Raw genomic sequence first — 22466 nt, forward strand, 5'->3', positions numbered from 1 at the left:
AAGTCTTGCCATGTCCCCCTTTCTGCTTTTCAGTTTGTGCTTGCTTAATGAGGTGTGTGATAGGGCTTTCAACAAAGTACATAAGTCCTTGGCAAGTACAAGACCATCAGTAATGCAGCTGCATCCCCCTTCACGCCCCAAGAGGTCCTATTAAAGATCCTGGAAATATTTGAAAGAATGTTAATGTATTGCCATTTAGAACAGGCTACTCCAAGGTGTTTTAAGACTATGGTGTCAGATATGAATTTTCCTTAGACCATAGTATGCGTTCCTGCGTGAGGTTATATCTGTAACTGTTTTCAGGTTCTTTTATCCTACCCAGACATATATAAAATATTAACCTACATGGTATTTTTTACCCACTATATCAACCTTTTGAGTACTAGAAAACAAAATTGAATATTTTAGTTGGCGCCTTACTAGCCCTTTGTTAAAGGAAAGGATTACCCTCTCCTTCAATAAATATATACAGTGGCTTACAAAAGTATTCGGCCCCCTTGAAAATTTCCACATTTTGTCACATTACAGCCACAAACATGAATCAATTTTATTGGAATTCCACGTGAAAGACCAATACAAAGTGGTGTACACGTGAGAAGTGGAACGAAAATCATACATGATTCCAAACATTTTTTACAAATAAATAACTGCAAAGTGGGGTGTACGTAATTATTCAGCCCCCTTTGGTCTGAGTGCAGTCAGTTGCCCATAGACATTGCCTGATGAGTGCTAATGACTAAATAGAGTGCACCTGTAATCTAATGTCACGTGTAATCTAATGTCAGTACAAATACAGCTCCTCTGTGACGGCCTCAGAGGTTGTCTAAGAGAATATTGGGAGCAACAACACAAAGTCCAAAGAACACACCAGACAGGTCAGGGATAAAGTTATTGAGAAATTTAAAGCAGGCTTAGGCTACAAAAAGATTTCCAAAGCCTTGAACATCCCACGGAGCACTGTTCAAGCGATCATTCAGAAATAGAAGGAGGATGGCACAACTGTAAACCTACCAAGACAAGGCCGTCCACCTAAACTCACAGGCCGAACAAGGAGAGCGCTGATCAGAAATGCAGCCAAGAGGCCCATGGTGACTCTGGACGAGCTGCAGAGATCTACAGCTCAGGTGGGGGAATCTGTCCATAGGACAACTAGTCGTGCACTGCACAAAGTTGGCCTTTATGGAAGAGTGGCAAGAAGAAAGCCATTGTTAACAGAAAACCATAAGAAGTCTCGTTTGCAGTTTGCCACAAGCCATGTGGGGGACACAGCAAACATGTGGAAGAAGTTGCTCTGGTCAGATGAGACCAAAATGGAACTTTTTGGCCAAAATGCAAAACGCTATGTGTGGCGGAAATCTAACACTGCACATCACTCTAAACACACCGTCCCCACTGTCAAATATGGTGGTGGCAGCATCATGCTCTGGGGGTGCTTCTCTTCAGCAGGGACAGGGAAGCTGGTCAGAGTTGATGGGAAGATGGATGGAGCCAAATACAGGGCAATCTTGGAAGAAAACCTCTTGGAGTCTGCAAAAGACTTGAGACTGGGGCGGAGGTTCACCTTCCAGCAGGACAACGACCCCAAACATAAAGCCAGGGCAACAATGGAATGGTTTAAAACAAAACATATCCATGTGTTAGAATGGCCCAGTCAAAGTCCAGATCTAAATCCAATCGAGAATCTGTGGCAAGAAAACTGCTGTTCACAAACGCTGTCCATCTAATCTGACTGAGCTGGAGCTGTTTTGCAAAGAAGAATGAGCAAAGATTTCAGTCTCTAGATGTGCAAAGCTGGTAGAGACATACCCTAAAAGACTGGCAGCTGTAATTGCAGCAAAAGGTGGTTCTACAAAGTATTGACTCAGGGGGCTGAATAATTACGCACACCCCACTTTGCAGTTATTTATTTGTAAAAAATGTTTGGAATCATGAATGATTTTCGTTCCACTTCTCACGTGTACACCACTTTGTATTGGTCTTTCACGTGGAATTCCAATAAAATTGATTCATGTTTGTGGCTGTAATGTGACAAAATGTGGAAATGTTCAAGGGGGCCCAATACTTTTGCAAGCCACTGTACTTCTTTTAATACAGGACAACACCTTGACAGCCTTTAATGTTCCAGACCTGCATTGCTTCAACAGCTAAATTTAGTATCCGTAAGTTCTCTTAGGCCCTCCATGATCATGTGTTCCAAGATCTTGGTCACATTAAATGTATAAATAGCATGCATATTTTTAAATCCCGTCTGCATAACCTTAAATTTATCGGCATTGAATCTTATCAGCCATCAGCTAGAAATGCCACTTTGTCAAGATTGCCCTGCATGGATGACAAGTCCTGAATGGATTCAGTGGTTCTGCATAATTTTGTGTCAGTGACACACAGATATATTGTTTCATTGCCCTTAATAAGCAGATCAGATAATCTGTCCTTCATAAACCCATGCTGGTAACTACTTATAATACCATTCTCCAGGACATAAACTTGAATTACATCAGGTCTTCTGACTAAAACTTAAACTATAAAGACCAGGGAGTATTGCATCTTACTCTGGAGCTTTGCCCACATTAAATATACTAGCAAGATATTATCTTCCTTTTTTAATATATAGCACTTACATTTTCTGCAGTTTTCCAGAGTTTAGTCATCATTCACTCTCACCTTTTTTTACCACTGATGCCTTAAAGTCCCTAATCACTCCCAGGGCTTGCTGGCATGTCTTTTTCCGATTTTTAAACAACAACATCTCTCCATTAACATACAGTAAATGCCATAAACCATAATTGTATATAGACAAACAAAATGTGTTATGGATTCAAAATGTAACCTCTCTGAAAGGTTTAAATTTAAGTGAGCTTCTACCAATTGTGCTTAACCAGTATTCTAGTATTTCTTCACAATGATTTCATCTGTTGAAATGGCAAGTTTTTTTAGAAGCATTGATGGACGACAATCCTTAAACTCTGCCACAAATCATACATAATTAGATGTTTTGCAAGGGCTATTTAAGGACATTACCAATTTTTTACTACTTTACAACTATGGTGTGTTATTTGAGTTGTCATGTTGATAAGTAATCTTCTTTCCTAGTCTTCTTAGCAGAGTGCAATAAGTTTCCTTAAAGGAAATTTAAACTGGGTAAAATAGACTGCGCAAAATAAAAAAATGTTTTCAATATAGGTAGTTAGGCATAAATGTAATATATAAAGGCTGAAGTCAACAGATGTCTAGCATAATAGCCAGAACACTACTTCCTCCTTTGCAGCTCTCTAACCTCTTACCAGTCAGTGACTTGAGGGGGTGGGGCAGGCATATGGGACATAACTGTTCACTTATTTTGCTTTTGAATCAGACCTCTGTGCTCACAAACTAACTGAGCAGTTATGTTCCATGTGGCCCCATGAAAGTCGCTGACTAATTAAGAGGTTACAGTGCTGAAAGCAGGAAGTAATACTCTGGCTATTATGTTAGACATCTGCTCCAGCCTTTATAGATTATATTTATTTATACCCTGTATTATTTTTACATTAAACCGATCTTTTAAAAAAACAAGAAAAAGAAGATCTATCTATTTTACCCTGTTTCATTTTCCCTCTATTTACTTTGTATTCTGTTTTAAGAAATATTACTGACTATGTTGAAGGCAAGCCTCCCCAAAGAGAGGTATTTACAACAAGGATGTATCGCAGTATATCCTTTCAGGTATCTGCCTTTCTTCTGAACTCCCAGTAAAAAGAAATATAGTTGCTTCTTGTCTCCTGTTGTAAGAATATTCACATATTATTTTGCTTCTACCTCATTTTCCCCTTCAGGTGATAAATTTGGAAATGTGATACATTTGTATGAAAGAGACTGTTCCATCCAGAGAAGGCACCAGAAGGTGGTTGAAATAGCCCCAGCTGCACAGCTGGATCCTCAGCTCAGAGACAGACTTACGCATGACTCAGTCAAACTGGCAAAACAGGTAAGCTAAATAATTTTTTTTTGGAACCTGAGATTACAGCTTCTCTTTATCACATGAATAGTTTCAGGCCCAGCAGCATTGTGCGCCGACAGGCACATCATCCATCTAAATTAAACACTGAAACATTTTACCTTTTAAATTTATGTTCTAAATTTGTGTATGTGTTCCATATTATATGTTTTAACTAACAATTATGATTTGCTATTGTAAAGAAATTCTAGAATGGTCACATTTGCTCTACTCCTTATGATGTCATGTGTATCGCATAATACATTTGCCACTTTACTTCTTCTTTTAGTTGCATATCCTGTGGGAACATTTTGAATTTAATACTGCTGCTTGCATTGAATATCCTATTTTAAGCTTTTTCTGTGTATCGGTTGAGTGGATCTGTATGTGCTAATGAAGTGTCCCACTAGTCATTAGCACTACCTCTTAAAAAGTACTCTGCTGCGTAGGGGTTATTCAGTCCATCTGGTTCTTAATAAAAACAAGTGTTTGCTATAAGGGACATAGAGTATCTACACTTAAAGGGACAGTTAACACCCCTTTTCAGCATTTGCTGAATGAATAGGGCTTGTGCTGAACATACTTTTTGCCTATTTTTTAACAAGAAATATCCATGGTTTCTGTTATTTCTGGAATAAACAAGAATATAAAGCCAGTTCCACTTTAGCACTTCCTGTCACTTCTAGTCCCAAAGAACTTCAAATGAACTGATAAAACTAATTAAAACTCCACTGAGAAGACCCTGATAATGAGCTGCTCAAAATCTGGTGCTTAGATTAGGCAGGTTTTTTTTTTTAATTGTATTAACAGTAGATGGGAGCTCTGAACAAATTGCTCTGTTTATGAAGGAAGGGAGAGGTGAGTTCCATGAACATAGGCCTACATATGCATACACTTAGGCAAAAAAATAAAATATTGTTTTTTTTGTTTTTCTTTAATTAAAACATTAGGTAGAATGTAATTCCGGTCCTTATTTAATGTACCTTAGCAAAGGTGTTTTTAGTAGGGATGCATGGAATGCACTTTTTACAGATTTGGACGAATACTGAACCAAATCCTAGTTAGCATATGCTAATTAGGTTTTGGGAGGGTTAAATATCGGCGCATGTTCAGCGATTTTCAACTTCCGGCTTTACTATAAATAGTCACATGATTTTCGGATTTGGTTCAGCCAAGAGCGTGGATTCGGCTGAATCCGAATCCTGCCAAAAGGCCGAATCTTGGCCGACTCCCGAACCAAATCCTGGATTCAGTGCGTCCTAGTTTTTAGGTATGTACTGTCCCTTTAGGAAGGGCTGAATCACTAACTGCTGCTTGCAACGTTTTACATAAAAGAGGACTTCTCTTTTAAGGCATGGTATATTTTTTAAATGTTATTGATATACTTTTTTTTGCATTTTTATGACCAAGGTTTTGTAGTTTACATGGTTTAATGCTTTATTTTCATCAACTGCACAAAACTCTTCTGGTCGTCTTGTCAATCAGGCAGGACAAAAGATTTTGAATTGTCAGATAGGGGTAGAATTCCTATTGTTTCTACCTCCATGGCTGACGATTTAGCCCTGAACGTTAGTGGAGGGTACCAACGTGGTCACAGGAAAGATTGTAATTGTAACATGTATGGGCACCTTAAATTGCAAGCAGATAAAATTAGGCCATGAGATGGTAACTCTGATATCTTGGCCTATGTGTGGCCAGCTTAAAGTACTAGTAATTAAAAGACTGAGGAAGTAGCATGGCATGGCCTACATCTGCCTTCAGTATCTGATTCAAGCTGGGAGTAGTAAAGCACATTTTAGGTAATTTAAATTCAGTTATAAATAAATAAATAAAATAAAGAGCAGTCTTCCTCATACAAAAAGTTAATATGAATTTAAACCTTTAATAGGAAGCTCAAACACTGTATTTCATTTTTCAATTGAATTCTCACCAGTTGTCTTCTGTAATAACTTTGTAATTTTTAGATGTTTTTCTAGATGCAGTCTGAACTGTCTAAGCAATTATTTACTATAATTATACTATAATAATATACTATACAGCAAAATGTTTATTTTTTTGTTTGTTTCTGCACTTTTTACTGTGCATTTCAGTTTAGTTGGCAATAATTATAATCCCTCTGCCTTCCTTGCATTATACATTTGTGGTCACATGAGACATCGGTTCCTGGTTGACCATGTTAACATCTTTTCCATCTTAAACCTTGAAAAAGCTCTTATTGGACACTGAAATGTTGATTTAATATGGTTGAGTATTTTATTCAGGATCCAAAGCCTTTGCCAAGGCCCCCAAATGTTTCATAATATTACTTTTTATACAATATAGATTAGAACAATAACTGTCTACTTGGTACATAGCCAGGCCCAAACCATAGCAAACCATAGTTCTCCAACTGGGACTGATATGTGCATTAAACAAAATAAATTAATACATTTGTGTTAGGAACGCAGACACTACAAAACATAATATCATGCTACCATGTGTATCACCATAAAGTATTGTTAAGAATGTTAGGTATAGCTTTTCAAGGATCTGTAATGAATCAGTGTTGAAACGTATAGATAAATTAATTACTTTTATAAAGGTTGTAGTTTATTCCATTTGTAACATGAGCACAGAAAGAGAAAATTCCTCGTCCAACTACAGTATATCCTTATTTTGCTCCAGACAGGAGATGAAAATTAATTTATAGTTGCAACAGACATTTTAAATGTCAGCAGTTTAAGTATCTTGCAAAATTATTAATAGGGTCATCTGTCTCCTCTGCAAAGTGCATTCAGGTTCTAAGGGCACATGGACCCCATTAATATTTAATCGCTTCTGACAGTTTCACACTTAGCCAAGTTCATTACTACTTTATATACCTAGTAAAATATAGGGCATTCCAGTAGAGGGCAGCACGAACATTGAAAATATAAAAATATTTTTTTTTTATTGCTATTGTAGCTGCAGAGAAAGATTTGTATATTGCTGTTATTTTCCTCTGCAGTGCCAAGTCAGCTTTTAAATAACCTCACAATCAAATGTTTTCATATTTAATGTATTTTATGGAACACAATGGGTTACTAAAACATGACAGGGCCTGATCTCACTTGATATATAGTTGATGGTCTGGAGAGAGCAAGCTACATGGCACTGTTGTTGGTCCTCTTGGTTTTTTTCAGTCTATTTATGTTATGCTATGTAAATATGCAATAAGGCTGTTATCATAAAATTCAAGGGATGCAACAAACCCAGTTTTTTGGGTTTGGCTGAACCCCAGAATCCGTCCCAAGGGATTCGGGCAAATACCGAACCCAATCCGAATCCTAATTAGCATAAGCTAATTGGGATATGGAAGGAGTAAACATAGCCGCGCACAGTGAAAATTTTTTCACTTCCGTGTTCACGTGGACATTTTAACTCTTCCACATCCTAATTAGCATTTGCTAATTAGGATTCTGTTCGGCCGTGGATTCAGGCGAATCCAAACCCTGCCGAAAAAGGCCGAATCCTAGACGAATAGTGAACCAAATCCTGGATTCGGTGCATTCCTACAAAATTCTTACAATTTCAAAAAAGAGGTCCACTACACTTACCCATATTTATTATATATAGGATATTAAGACATTTTGTGCATAAAGATACTAAAATTGCTCTCCCCTTTAAACAGAACAGGGATTATTTGTTCATATATTTAAATATATTCAAGCTGGCCAACTATGTCCAGGCCATCCCTTGTCTGGCCAGTCCTACACTTTCATCTGATTCATTTGGGATTCTATTACTTTATTATGTATTTATTTTATTTTTTTACAGGAACTACGTTTTACCTGCAACTTGCTTGCTTTCCAGGTTAAGACTCCCAAGTGGTTCCCTTTTTATCACCCACCACTGGGATCATGTGACTGTAGCTTGAATATTTTGCAATATATGTACAAACAATGCCATTTCTTAGTAGTTTAATTCATAAAATGTTTTGTTGTCCTATATAAGTTGATAATGGGTGAGTGCAGAAGACCTCTTTTTTGAATCTACCATGTTTACCCTGTGTGCCACTGGCAGCTAGCAGTGTTGATCACATCTTCATATTTTTTTTAACCTGGATTGCATTACTCCTCCTGCCACACTTACTGGTAACACCGACAGACTGAAGGGTATTTTATGAGTTGCCATTGCACTAAAACGCTAGGCCAAAGATTTTGGACTTTGGTTCACTGTGCAACAGTCAGAATATTGACTCTGGCTTGCTTGCTGTGTATGGATCCTTAAGGTCACCAAACAAGTAGATCTTTCACTGATATGTCCACCTTGAGGTAGGTGATATCGGATTGATCATATCACTCGGCCCTCAGGGTGAATGATTGGATCACATTGATGGGATGCAGGCTGTTGGAGCAAGGTAAGCATTGGTGCATTGATTCAGTCCTCATCCTGACAGGATTTTTAAATCTGCCTGATCGACATCTTTTGACCATCTGCAACTTTTATTGGGCTGTTTATGGCCAACTTTAAGTTTTGGAATGCCCGTCCGTAGGTCTGACACAGGAAAAATTTATTAAACTTTTGTTTAAAATTGGCTAGCAAAGTAATATTCAGTTCAGTTAAAGCAATACAAGAAATCAAAAAAAGCAAGCACTATCAACCAGTTACATTTTGTCTGCAACTTTATATTTGTTTTAAGCCTGGAAATGGACCCTATATCTTTGAGAGGGTCATGCTACAGAAAGAGGGGTATTTTGTAGGCGCAATGAAGGTACACACCATGGCCTCTACCTCTGCCAGCACATGCGTAAAAAAATCTATACATGTAGGTAGTTCCTAAAAAATGTAGGTGGGGTACTTACAAATTTAGTGAAGTTTCATACATGATATGATGCACATGTGATACCCACACTTTTAAGGGAGCACCTCTCTTTCAATATAAGTAAAACCTAAGAATTTAACATGGGGTCATAACATGTGGCTGAGGCCCAGCCTGAGAGCTATTTATTAATATATTTGTCCAGAAGGCCAGTTGGATTTCCTAGATTCTGGAATCCCAGCTTGAAGGTCAGTTGGCATTTGTGGTAAACGATTATTTTCTGTTCTAGATATTCTTAGAAAAAAGGCTCAGCAGAAGATACAGTGATTTAACATTGTTGTGAGCTGAGGGGGTCCATGAGCCAACGTTGGCCCTCAAAGGGGGCTTGAATATAAATAGAAACCCTCTGATCTATCAGATACTGAAAGATGTACATTCTCATTACTCATATTTTGTAGCCACTATGCATATGAGACTGGTGAGCTTTGATTATAGACAGTTTTATAACTCTTTTTCTTTTTATTAGAGCCATTTGTAAACACTGGTAAAAGGAATATACTAAAATGAGTTTTATCTGCCCTTAATATGTTGTTGGGAATGATCCACTTTTACTGCATCAGCAGTGTTAAAGTGCTATTATTATTGTATAATATGCTATAGTCTGTAGGAAAGTATAATTTGACATGAAGTTTATTCATTTCATACACACACTGAATAATCTAAAAAGAATGAACCTAATAGTGTTATCAGAGGTAATATGATTTGCATATTTAACCACTAGCCTGCCACAGATGATAAAATCTGTAGAATTTTGGACTGAGAAATCCTGTACTGACATTTAAAATGGTCTTAGAATTCTTCTCAGTTTTCCTGCCCTCAGTGAACAAAGTTGGCAGAGTTATTGAGTGATCCAAGATTTCCTGAATAAAATAAAATTTCCCCCATAAAGTGTGGGGAACTACCTTTGCATATAGTGTTGCACATTGGCATAATGCTTTCCAGTATGCGGGTCACTGTTGGAAAAGTCAGATAATTGCAGACATGTGTTCTGTTCTAGTTAGGTTATTTCAAAGCCGTATTTTTCTATTTTTTTCTGATATAACCTACCAACAATACAGCTGAAATGTTAATGGAAGTTTCAAAAGCTCAACAGAGACAGTAGACGGTAGTTGGCTGCAGTCCCTGGCTGCCTCCCTCAGAGTCCATACTTTAAATCATTTCAAGTGTCTTAATAAACATTTTTGCCAGGTATATGCTAAGAGGATGAGCTACACAAGCATATATTTTGTTTCCATCGAATTTCATGTCATGAAGAACAGTAAATGTTTGTTGCCAGTAAATCCTATCAAATCCTTTGTTGGTAAGCCATCTGGTGTAATGGACTTCTGCCAGTAACAGGTTACTCCCTATATAAGGAGGACTTTACTTTGGCTGGTGTTGTTATGCTTTTGTATTATTGATAAGGATTTACAAAACCAGCAAAATTCTTCTTCCTTTGGATAACTTGTTTCTACATGTTCATTAATAGCTTTGTTGTCTCGTCTGTGATTTCTTGTTTCTTATGACAAAGTTATTTTTAGGCATTTGTTAAGGACGCACATATAATTATTTTAAATACAATATTGTGTTTAAAATAATGATATTTTAAGGTCAGCCTGTTTAAGGCCTGTGGTCCACAAAGAATTTTGATTAACCCCTGCTTTCCATTTGTGGTAGTGGTAAACAATGCGAGTAGCTATATGGCATTGCTTCTACTTTTATTTTAGCAAGTTCAAGTTGGTTGCCTTTTATCTCAATCAGTGCTTGATTTGGGGTGAAAAAAGGGGGGAGGTATGCAACGCGTTCCATAAAAAAGCGCTGCCAAAATAAGCCCCTCCAGTAATTATAAGTTCATATGAAATTTCTTGGCTAGCAGTCCAGCTTCTGCAAACACAGCACCCTGCTTGTGTATTGTATGTCATTACACAGAACAACCCCATCATATTCTGTTATACACATTATTTAATTAAAGTGTGGTGTGTGTGTGTGTGTGTGTGTGTGTGTATATATATATATATATATATATATATATATATATATGCCCATATAGGGCCTACCAAATAGCCAATCACAGCCCTTATTTGGTAACCCCACATACATTTTTCATGCTTGTGTTGCTCCCCATCTCTTTTTACATTTGCTTGTGGCTCACAGGTAAAAAAGGTTGGGGACCCCTGGTTTAAGGTGTCAGTAGCTCTTTAATCCTGTTCTCCAAGTTTGTTGTTTATAGCAGGTTAGAAAACTTAGCTGGCCATTTGCGAATCTAGACTTACTTGCATTCAAGGGTACATTTTCATAGTTATAGTTCTCTTAGACAAAGGATGTAAAGGGTTTGAATCCTTGAAAAGTTAAAAAAAAAAAAATGAGCTTTGTAATAATCTGGGAACATGCATATTTTACAGCATGCAAGCTTTGGTTTGATGTGTGAAGAGATGTGTGTTTTATTTGTGCTAGCCGACCTGCCACTTTCATGAGAGACATTCTGGCGATACTGCAGGGCATGCAATGATGTGGCAGATGGACAATATGCACCCGTTTTGAGACTATTCATAAAGATGACGTTTACTTCCTTAGCTTTAGAACTTACAGATAGAGCACAAATGCATTATTTTATATTGAATTAAGTCTATATGGGAATATTTGCAGTTTTGATAGTAGTATATGGGTATAATTATATCTTGAGAGGAGCTGTTTGTTTCTTGTACCAACCAATTAAATGAGTGACAGAACTAAAAAAATCATAATTCTTGATACATCTACGAATCTGTTGGGCCTAGCTCTTCAGACAATACAGCAGTAAAGAGACTTCCCGCAATTCAACTGAATAACTAATGTGTAAATTGATTTACCTTTTCCACATTCCACACTACTCCATACAGTATAAAATCCACCCAAAACTAAGCCTACCCTTTCTGGTTTTATAACTAAAATGTTGAGGAGTATACTTACTTTACTGATCTCCCTGTCATTAGTTCTTTCTCAATATATTAAAGTGATACTGCCACACAACATACAGTACTTTTCAAAATATAAATTTACAGTTATCTATAGGTCACGTTGATAATTTTTCACTGATAGGTTTGTTTTTGTAAGTAAGTGTTACTTGAAGTTCTTAAACCTGATTGTTTTGTATATATATATATATATATATATATATATATATATTTAATATATAAATATTAATAATTAATAATAATTAATAATTAATATTAATACTTTTTTTAAGTTTAATTTTGCTGCTCAGATTGGGAACCAGTCTGACAAAAACAGGGTATTCAGACACAGCCGCTTTGTATAACTTGACAAAGGGTTAGTGTAGACGTTGCTATACTGGTCTGTGCCAATAATGTGAATAAAGGCGTTTTTAAGATGATTGGAATATGAGTGCTGCTCATAATTTGATGATTATTGGTTCTGTGAGATTATACAGATGAGCATGCACCCAAAAAAAGGATCCTGGTTTGGTGCTGACTAATAGTGAGTTTACCATAATGTTCTGGATTGCCATATATAAATAAAATAAATAGTTATTTCCTGTTTTATAAGCTGGTCAGTTATATTGAAACAGTAGCAGAACATATACTGTGGGGTGATGTTATAATTACAATATACTGTAGGCACATTCTAGTTGCAGCTCCAGGACCATTCAAGTCTTAATCCTGTCCTAAACATCCTTGCTTGACTTGGTTGTCATTGGAGCGTTAACATCCCACATATGCCTCTGGCTGGCTGTATGGAAATGCTGTATTACAAAGAATCTGTCTTTGTTCTGAGCTGCCTCCTGGTTTTCTAAACACCTCTTTTGACAGAATATGCATATCTTCACAAATTTCACAATTATTAAATATTTTTGCTTCCAGCGTCTCTTGTTATGTAACTTCAATAGGTTTACCCAAAACTAGGTCTGGTTTTCTAATTGAAGGAGCAGTTTTATCATAATTTATTTATACTCATATCCAATGACATAGATCAGTGACTACAAACAGTGAACTTATAAGAATAAAATAAATGTTCCATGTTTTGACCAGTTAAAATTTAGAAAACCTTGTGTTTTGTGACTTGCTTAGGGATGGGCTTTGTGTGCCTAAGCAATGTGCTCTGAAAGGAAACTTTGCGAGGCCAGGGTTACTTTTATAAATGGGCATATGGGGGACCACTGTTCCTCTATGTATTTTTTTTTCCCCACTCCCTCCCTCTTAACCCTATCATACCACCTCCACCGCTGTTGCCCTTTTCACAATTTGCTGCACTCCTTGCTTTTTGAAAAAAAAAATAATCAGAAATGGCCCTGTATTCCACTGTGGAATACAGGCATTTAAGCCAGGCAGGGAGCGAGAGCACCAAGCAGCATAGGAGCACGGTATGTCTGGAGTTAATACATTTCTTATTGGCTATTTTTCAGAGATCTTACTGGCATGTGTAGAGTTAATGAAGTGCTCATTTGCCATTTCTACAGTGATTATACTGGTACAGCTGGGGTTAATACGCTGAATATCCATTTTCTGTAGTATACTGGCACATCTAGGGTTAATTTGCCTATTATCCATATATTGACACATCTGGGATTAATATGGTAATTAGTCATTCTCTGTAGTAATTATACTGGCATGTTGGGTTATATTTTGGTTAATTGGGTGTGGTATTTAGGGTTGTGTGGTATTTAAAATGTTGCCGTGCTGAGTGCAGCTGGATAAAGGGGCCCACCAACTGCATCTTTGCCCAGAACCCACCAAGGCCTTAAACAGCCTTGGATATCGGTTGTCTTGTTGATCAGGGGGCCTTTGAAGTCATAAAGTTAATGCTGAATTGTCAGATAGGGGTAAAGAATTAAAGAAATACAACCCAATGACTACTTCATATTCATGGAGTCCTACTGGCTTCTGGTCTCCCTCCAGTTTCCAGCCATGCTCTCAAGGCAGAAAGAGGTTCACAATTCAAGCAGCACTTTTTCCGGGCATCCTCCCAACAACTGCAGAAATGTGTCTGCACTATATAAATACAGGAAATCTATAAAAAAAAAAATAAGCACATGTTTGATGCGTTCTAACAAATGTAAAAATGTGAGCCAGTTTTGTCATTGCTTTTACATAGGAATGAAATGCTATTGCTAAGATATAGTCTTGTTAAACTTGCCCTGCTGGGTGATGCTTGATGTAGTGCAATCTGAAGAGAGGGTAAATTATCCTGCCATTTCCGCAACGTCCATGCTGTGTTCCATTGGGTTGTGCAAGCTTTATTTTTTAGGCAGCTTACTAAAGGCTGTTTTATTCATCCCTTCTATCTTTCTCACTCTCTGGGATTTCTTTTTTAGTTGCCTGGAAACTACAGTTGTTTACTTATTACCCACTGGAGAGAAAGAAAAAAAACACTTTAGATTTTGGCTTTCTACCATTAAATGATTTTGAAAGCAAAGTTTGTCATTATGAATTGAGAGTCAGTGTGACCCATTCACACAATAGAGATTCAGTTTAAACAACATGGGGTGGCATAATGCTGAAGTATCGAAAGTAGTTGCCACACTGCCACTTCTACTTCTGCAGCCATCTGCTCATTGGCATATTTTAACAATTCAAAACAACTGTAATATAGATTGTACATTCATTGTCTCATATATAAAAATAAATATTAGCTATATGTTGGCTTGGGCACTCTCTGCCAAATTATGTGTTTAGCTAATTTTGAAAAGGTCAAACAACCAGGGCTGTGGAGTCGGTAGATAAATTCTCCGACTCCGACTCCTCAGTTTCTGATACTTCCGACTCCGACTCCACGACTCCGACTCCTCTGTTTTTAATATGCTTATGTATTTTATACATCCAGGAAGGGGAAGGGACACTTAAAACACAACTAAACTGATAATAAACTGATAGACAATTTTATCTATACTCCTACTCCTAATGATTTCCCTAGAATCCCATAGTCATGTTTAAAGTTTAAGCTAACATTACAGCTGAATTACAGCAGTTTTTCAAATGTTTTAAAGCTTCAGCCTTAAAGGAACAGTAACACCAAAAAAAAGAGCTTTAAAGTAATAAAAATATAATGCACTGTTGCCCTGCACTGGTAAAACTGGTGTGTTTGCTACAGTAACACTACTATAATTTATATAATAAGCTGCTGTGTAGCCACGGGGGCAGCCATTCAAGCTGGAAAAAAGGAGAAAAGGCACAGGTTACATAGCAGATAACAGATAAGTTCTGTAGAATACAATAGTGTTTTATCTGTTATCTGTTATCTGCTATGTGCCTGTGCCTTTTCTCCTTGGAATGGCTGCCCCCATGGCTATACAGCAGCTTACTTATATAAACTATAGTAGGGTTTCTGTAGCAAACACCCCAGCTGTACCGGTGCAGGAATGGCTGCCCCGGGGGCTACACAGCGGGGTATTTATATAAACTATAGTAGGGTTTCTGTAGCAAACTCCCCAGCTGTACCAGTGCAGGAATTGCTGCCCCCGGGGCTACACAGCAGGGTATTTATATGAACTATAGTAGGGTTTCTGTAGCAAACACCCCAGCTGTACCAGTGCAGGAATGGCTGCCCCTGGGGCTACACAGCGGGGTATTTATATAAACTATAGTAGGGTTTCTGTAGCAAACACCCCAGCTGTACCAATGCAGGAATGGCTGCCCCTGGGGCTACACAGCAGGGTATTTATATAAACTATAGTAGGGCTTCTGTAGCAAACACCCCAGCTGTACCAGTGCAGGAATGGCTGCCCCCGGGGCTACACAGCGGGGTATTTATATAAACTATAGTAGGGTTTCTGTAGCAAACACCCTAGCTGTACCAGTGCAGGAATGGCTGTCCCCGGGGCTACACAGCGGGGTATTTATATAAACTATAGTAGGGTTTCTGTAGCAAACACCCCAGCTGTACCAGTGCAGGAATGGCTGCCCCCATACTACACAGCAGCTTATTTATATAAATTATAGTAGATTTTCTGAAGAAAACACACAGTGCAGGGCAGCAGCACATTATATTTTAGTTACTTTTATACACTTTCATTTTTTGGTGTTACTGTTCCTTTAAACTATTGACTATCCATTCCCTTCACGTATACAAATATTTCTAGTCCTGCAAATTTTTTTTACTTAATTAGTTATCAGCGAGAGTTAGGCTGGGTTCCCAGTGGGCATTGGGTTCCCTGTAACAGAGGAACACGACGCAGTGGAGCTGCCGCACCTTAACTGTGCATTACATCCCATTTAGTGAAGCATACAGTCAATGAAAAGCATGCTTCATGGTTGCTCAACGTGTTTGTTTATGCACTGCGTGCATTGGGCTTTATTCTTATAGCAGAGAAGTAATTAATTATGACTGTTTGTGAATTGGGACATTTAAACTTGCTTTATTTTTTTTTTTTATTCCCATTTAAATTTAGTAGGAGTCGGAGTCGAAGTCGGTTCATTTTTTTCCGACTCCAGGTACCCAAAATTGCCTCCGACTTCGACTCCTCAGACTCCACAACCCTGGAAACAACTATTGCAGGTATCAGCGTGTTGAAACACATCATATTTAAATGTTTTATTGCTTTCTTACACAAACTGTAAAACATAAGAACAAAGAAAATTGTAATTGTTGCATGTACTAAAGTTTGGATTTCTGGCTGAAAACCATGTGTCTACAAGACTCCCACTCAATGGCCATGATAGCGATGTTGTACGGAATGCTAATAAAGAAGTTAGAGTTTACTAATTTGGAGGCAGTGTTCCAGAGTGTTAGGAATACTACAAGATGTGGCAATCACCTGGAGTAGTACACCAAACTCTTATTGAGGTAAGACACCCCGCAAACAAGTTCATGCATACCTAGGCACCTCTCCGCTATGCTGAAGACAATGTGGACTTGCTACTTGCTTGCACCCATATCTGTATACATGTTCTGTGTAACCCCTTTTTTGGCTGTAAACCAGGCAATGTCTAGCTAGATTGACTAGAGCATGGGCTACGCAAACCAGGATGAGCCTTCATATGTGGAACAGTATTTAAGAATGGTGTTGTTGACTCACACCTCTCCATAGTCAGATGTAATAAAGTAAAAATTAGAAAAGAAAGAAGAAATAAGAAAAAAGGAAAAGTTTTATAAGGACAGCAGAGTTCTGTTTGCGACTATTGCAACTTTGTCCAAACATCCACAAGGAATTAATACTCAGGGATCAATGAAGTTTAGTACATGCAATTGATGGTGCACCACTGTGGAGACTAGCATGGAAAGTAAAGGATGTCCTTAGGGTTTCCAACTCAAATGGCCTGGATCACATACAGCAGACCTGGATCAGGGAGAGGAATTAACCCTGATACCTTTGTCACTACTGTGGTCCGTTTACTAATTCAGCAGAGCCTTTAGGATAACTACTCCCTGCTGTCTCTCCTGGTTGGAGCACAAAAGCTGCTCTTGCTAGCTATTACTAATCTGACTCAAGTTCTTAGAATGTGCTGTTACAAATCTAGCTTGTGTCTAAATAATTCTTGTTCATAGGGTCCCTGCTCCCTGACTTCACTAGAGATGATGGCTTTCTCTGGGGCTGAACACTTCTGGGCTGTGTGGATCTCAGGCTTTCTGAAGCACATCCACACAGATCAACTGCATCACCTAAGGGCAAATTATACACATATGTAAATAGAGAAATGGCAACATCGATTTCTGCCTGGTAACAGTAGAACTAGGGATTAAAGCCATAGGGGCTGTGGGTCCCTATATATCTTTTGGAAATGCCCCAACATACAACCCCTGTGATGTGCTTAGTACCAACCAAACTAATCTCACTGTACCGGCTATACACATATTCCCTGCAGGTCTAGAAATGCAGAAACATTGATATTACATCATATGTTGTTTGCTGTTAAAACACTGAACACTAGAATGTGGACTTCTACAATGCCCCCCACCCCTCTGCAAGTTCTCTGGGAAGCACAGTGCAGTATGCAGTTAGATAGCAATGTATAATGGAAATCTAAGAATACAGTTCTGTGGGAAGTGTGGAGATGGGCTCAAATTCTTGAGTTCTGTAGAAAGATGCTATCCCCTCTGCTCAATCTGTCACAGCAAAAGGGTTGATGTGACACAAGCCACAGCCAGGACTCACAAATGGTTACTGCCAAAGTGTCTGTCCCCCACAACCTCTCCCATACTAATAATTTGTCCTTTCCAATATCCCCTCCCAACATGGAACTCTTGAAGAACATTTCTTCTTTGTATATATTAATATTATTAAAAATAAAATCTGACACCCTTAATTTTAGGTTATCACTCAGCAACCATGGGTTTCTCTAGGCAAGTGAGTGTGGATCTGAACATTTAAGCTAATTGATGCATACATCAAAATGCTTTCACCTCACAAATTTGTCATAGAATTCAGGTGTCTACATAAAAGAAGTTCATTTTAAAGGAGGCATATTATGTGAAAAACAAGAATGTGCCAGTTTATTATAATCTTTGAGGAATGTGCTGAGAAAAGTTCCGCCTGTCTGTTCTACTTCCTACTGCCTTCTTTCTCAAGCTGTGCAGGGGTGCCAGTGGCACTCAGAACACTGCACTGTAGAATAGGACCCAATCAGGAGCGTGGTAAGCCAATAGGGAACTGAAGGCTGTCTTTGCTTGTGAGATTGCAGGGCTATGCATTATAGTAGCTCCTCTGGCATTTGCCAGAATCCACAAATTGCCAGTTTGGGCATAGAATTGATCCACTTATTTTTGTGGGTATGTTTTTATATTAAGAGCACTTTTGAGTGGCATGGTATTATTCTTACATGTGATTTATAAGTGATATGCACGTACTCATTGGTTCTCTGTGAGTAGCCATCCTTCTGGTGGGTTGATGTGGGACTTGTCACTTCTTTAAAGGTTTTAGATCCTATTTAAATATGCTTTGCTTCTGTGTTATATGGTGAAGATTAAAATGTAGTGGTCCCATATAACTTACCACTGTTAAATTACTAGTCAGCCCTTACTATAGGAATCATTTTTAGGCCAAGGTTCCTATATTGTGGGCCTGGGGTTCCACAGTAGTTAATAGGTGTGGGTAGTCTAAACAGCATTCATTATGAAGTTTCTCCAGCTTTGATATATATCATGGTACAGAGAGTATAAAACAATTTATAAATATTTATTATAAATAAATATTTTACCTATCAGTCAGTCTGTAAAGCATTTTCTGTTAAGCATTTTGAGCAAACCCTTATGTGTACACTTGCAGGTTCTCTCCATCTAGCCTCTGCTCATTTTGCTACATATTGTTTTGCTTGGTTTATATTACATCTCTTTTTAAATGTCTAACGTTGTTCTACAGTGCTGTATAATAGATTCACACATTATAAATGCTAATGTTTTTCCCTGTGAGGAGATCCCATTCTGCTTTTAGTTAATATTACATTAAAAACCCTGCAACCCTGATTACTGTGGAATCAGTTCACACAGCTCCAGGCAGTTTGATCTAATAAATTCCATGTCCTATTAACACATGAAAAGGAAAAGCTTTTGGATGCCGTGTGTGTGTAATTAGGCATGAGATGTCTTTAATTCACTTGCATGACCATTTTATCATAAAAAATATGTTCATGTCCTGTATACTTTCACATACTTATGAATGCATATATAAACTTGTCACAGCATTAAAAATGTTAATTATAATATTCTTGTGTCATTGTCAGTAATAAAAATGTACTTTGATGTAATCTTAAATGGCTACAATACACCACAAAAAACAGGTAGGAGTCGGGTAGCCCAGTAAGCAGTAGGTTGCAGTTATGTATACTGGATAGTATAAGGGCATGGAGTGTTTTTGCAGTTTGCTTGGGAAAAGGACATGACATCAGCAATGGCGTTGGTGCCAGACCCCTTAACTGAAACTAAAAGCTGAAAGTAACTAGGTTCTTAAAGAAACTGCCTATATTAAATATGAACACCCAAGGGGAAGATCACCAATTTCTTAGAGCTGGAGTGAGCATGGACATTTTACCTGGAATTTCATTGTTTGCACTTGAAAGACTTACTTGTACTAATTGAGCAATTCTACCTTTCATGCCATTGAATAGTTTAGTGGACTTTTTATGCTAAATTTGGGATATGGATTAAAGGGATGCTATTTAGAAAGACTGCAAGGTGTTTACATAATTTAAAAAAATTTTAAATTTTTTTAGATTAGGGGGCCGATTTATCAAAGCGCAAATTTCGAATTGTTAAAAGCACAAAAGTAAGTCACGATACTAAAGCTTGAATGAATAACGAAAGTTTTGTAGTCATTGCGAAACTTTTTCGTACGATAACGAACGTATCACAAAAAAGTCGTACTTTTTTAACGATATTATTAACAGTATGAAAAGTTCTAAACTTAAGAAAAAATACGAATTATTTCTAATTGTGGTCATCATGCTTTAATGAATGGACCCCTAGATCTAGTGTATAATGTAATCCAAGGATGCCGAAAGGACAAAGGCTCAGACCATATTCCAGTCCTGGAAGTCCTGGTTCCTGTGAACCTAAAAATATACAAGCAGAGAGGGAGTTATAACTTATTCAAAACTGGAGTAAATCTTTTTTTCAAGTGTTACTTTGATTCACTTAACAATATATTTTCTTCTTCAAATACTCAACATATTGGCCTTGAAAGAATTATAAATAGAAAACATTAACATTAAACATTAAACAAAAAACTATTTAAACCCACAAATGCCAAAATATTTACCTACACTGGTTTTTTGTTTTTTTTTATAAAGAAACCCTGATCGGCTCATAAACCCAGTCACACCCAGTAACACCTCAGTCATCTGCTTTTAGTAATTTGCATAAGAATTTGGCTTACATTCCTCCAGCCTAGAGCATAGAAAATGCACCCCAAATCCTCAGAAACCAACAGAACATGGAGCACAAACTGGTTGGGGAATGAGCATGGCTATGGGTTTGGTTGGTCATTGGGGCTATAAGTATTTCCTAAAGTTCCATTTTTCCATTTTCCGTATTTTAAAAGGGAAGATTACAAAGTATTCCATCTTCTGTACAGCTAGAGGCCCATCACCAGGAAACCACATAGATTCTCCACCAGGAATCAGAAACATACAAGTGATATCGCTAATTCCAGCAAAATTTAATGCCTGATGCGGTACATAATGTGGTTACTTTGAACGTTCTAGTAGTGTATAAATACTAATTGGGATTGGAGTGGAAGGGTCATATATGGTTATATATCTGAAGAGTAATTATAAGAAAAAGTAAAATGCATCTTAGACCTTGATATTAGTTGCTCTGCCTAACCCCAATTTTAAATAAATGTTATAAATTATTATTATATATATTTATTATTATAAATTATTTTAATAGTGGCAATAAAGGTTATATTTTAATTTAGAACTTGAATCTCATCCTGCCATGGGTGAATGAGAAGGTTCAATTTATAAGGGTTACTTTCCTTTCTCCTTTTCCCTAAACCTTGCACATCATTTTGCCGATATTTCTCCCAGTAGAAACAGCCCTCTCCAATTTATATGTGAATTGCTTTATATTTGAAGTGTTCTATATTAGCTTATCATAACAAAAATGAGTACATAATATTACAGCTTTTCTATTATTTATTTATACCATAGAGTGTTTTTAAGTGGGCTGAAAGACTGATGAATTATTTCTTTTTATTGATCCATTTATAGTTGATATATCTTTAGTACTGTATGGAAACTCTAATCCAGACCTTTTATACACATAGCTGTGATTAGTTTATTTTTTACTATTGGATGTTGTTGGTCCCCTAACAATGCAATGTTCCATCCTGTCACTGTCTTGCCTTTCTGACACTTTGTGTTTACATTCCCCTTTCCAAGCGTACAACATAAAACCCCGCCAGCGAATGTTTTTATTACTGCAGGTGTCACGCTTTGCAACAGCAGTTTTTATCAAGAAGATTTAGCTGCATAAGTTAGCAATAACCTGACTCCAAAGAGGATTTCTCTCCTCTGGAAACCACAGGGGCCACGATTTAGTGCAGCACTGAGGCAAACTGTTCAGCTGCTGCTGACAAAACAAAACACAATGAGGTCATTAGCAGGGGTGATAGGAGTGGGTAAGGGGTTCAGTTTGAATGCGCACAAGTGTTCAAATGCAGAACATTTGCCTTTGTATGCAAAAAATACAGCATGTGTAGATATCCCCTTTAACATACTTTCCTTTCTAACATATATATGTATTCTTTTCCTGTACTTAAACAGTAGAGAATTGCTTGCACATTTTTGGAATTATCTATATTCAGTGCAGGCAGCCTTATGCCTAAAGGGGAAAAGTAAAGACTCACAGTGTGCAATGAAAATGCCATCTAACTGGTGCCCTAATGTAGCACTAAAAAATCGCTTACAGCTTCTTTCCTACTGCCCAAGTTTGTAGTATCCTCATGGGTTCAGCTAGGGACTTGAATATGCATAGAAACTTATCAAGCAAGCCAGCATAACAACTACTTTGTTTAGGCTGAAGGCACATAGGGTATTTTTTGCACTCCTATATTTCAGCCAGAGAAGTTCTCAAAACCACTTGGCCTTTTTAGGCTGTGAAACACCAATACTGCTCTACAGGCAGTTTACATTACTGTCAAAAGGAGGTGGCAGAGGGTGGTTGTGGGTGCTCTTCTGCTGCTAAAATTTGCTGGTAGAAAAAAACTTGCTGTGTGCATTAAATAGGTACAGTAATTTT

General features: G+C 37.6%; 1 protein-coding gene across 4 annotated transcripts in view; it reads left to right on the plus strand.

The window, feature by feature from the left end:
- Positions 1 to 22466, plus strand: part of pc.2 (pyruvate carboxylase, gene 2) — a 208723-nt gene that overhangs the window by 61140 nt on the left and 125117 nt on the right. For all 4 annotated transcript variants that reach the window (XM_012962236.3, XM_012962238.3, XM_012962237.3 and 1 more), the window contains one exon: positions 3816 to 3967. In XM_012962236.3, the coding sequence (XP_012817690.1) occupies positions 3816 to 3967 (152 nt within the window). The remainder of the gene's footprint in view (positions 1 to 3815; positions 3968 to 22466) is intronic.

Source organism: Xenopus tropicalis, chromosome 4 (assembly GCF_000004195.4).
Source record: "Xenopus tropicalis strain Nigerian chromosome 4, UCB_Xtro_10.0, whole genome shotgun sequence".
NCBI lineage: Eukaryota > Metazoa > Chordata > Amphibia > Anura > Pipidae > Xenopus > Xenopus tropicalis.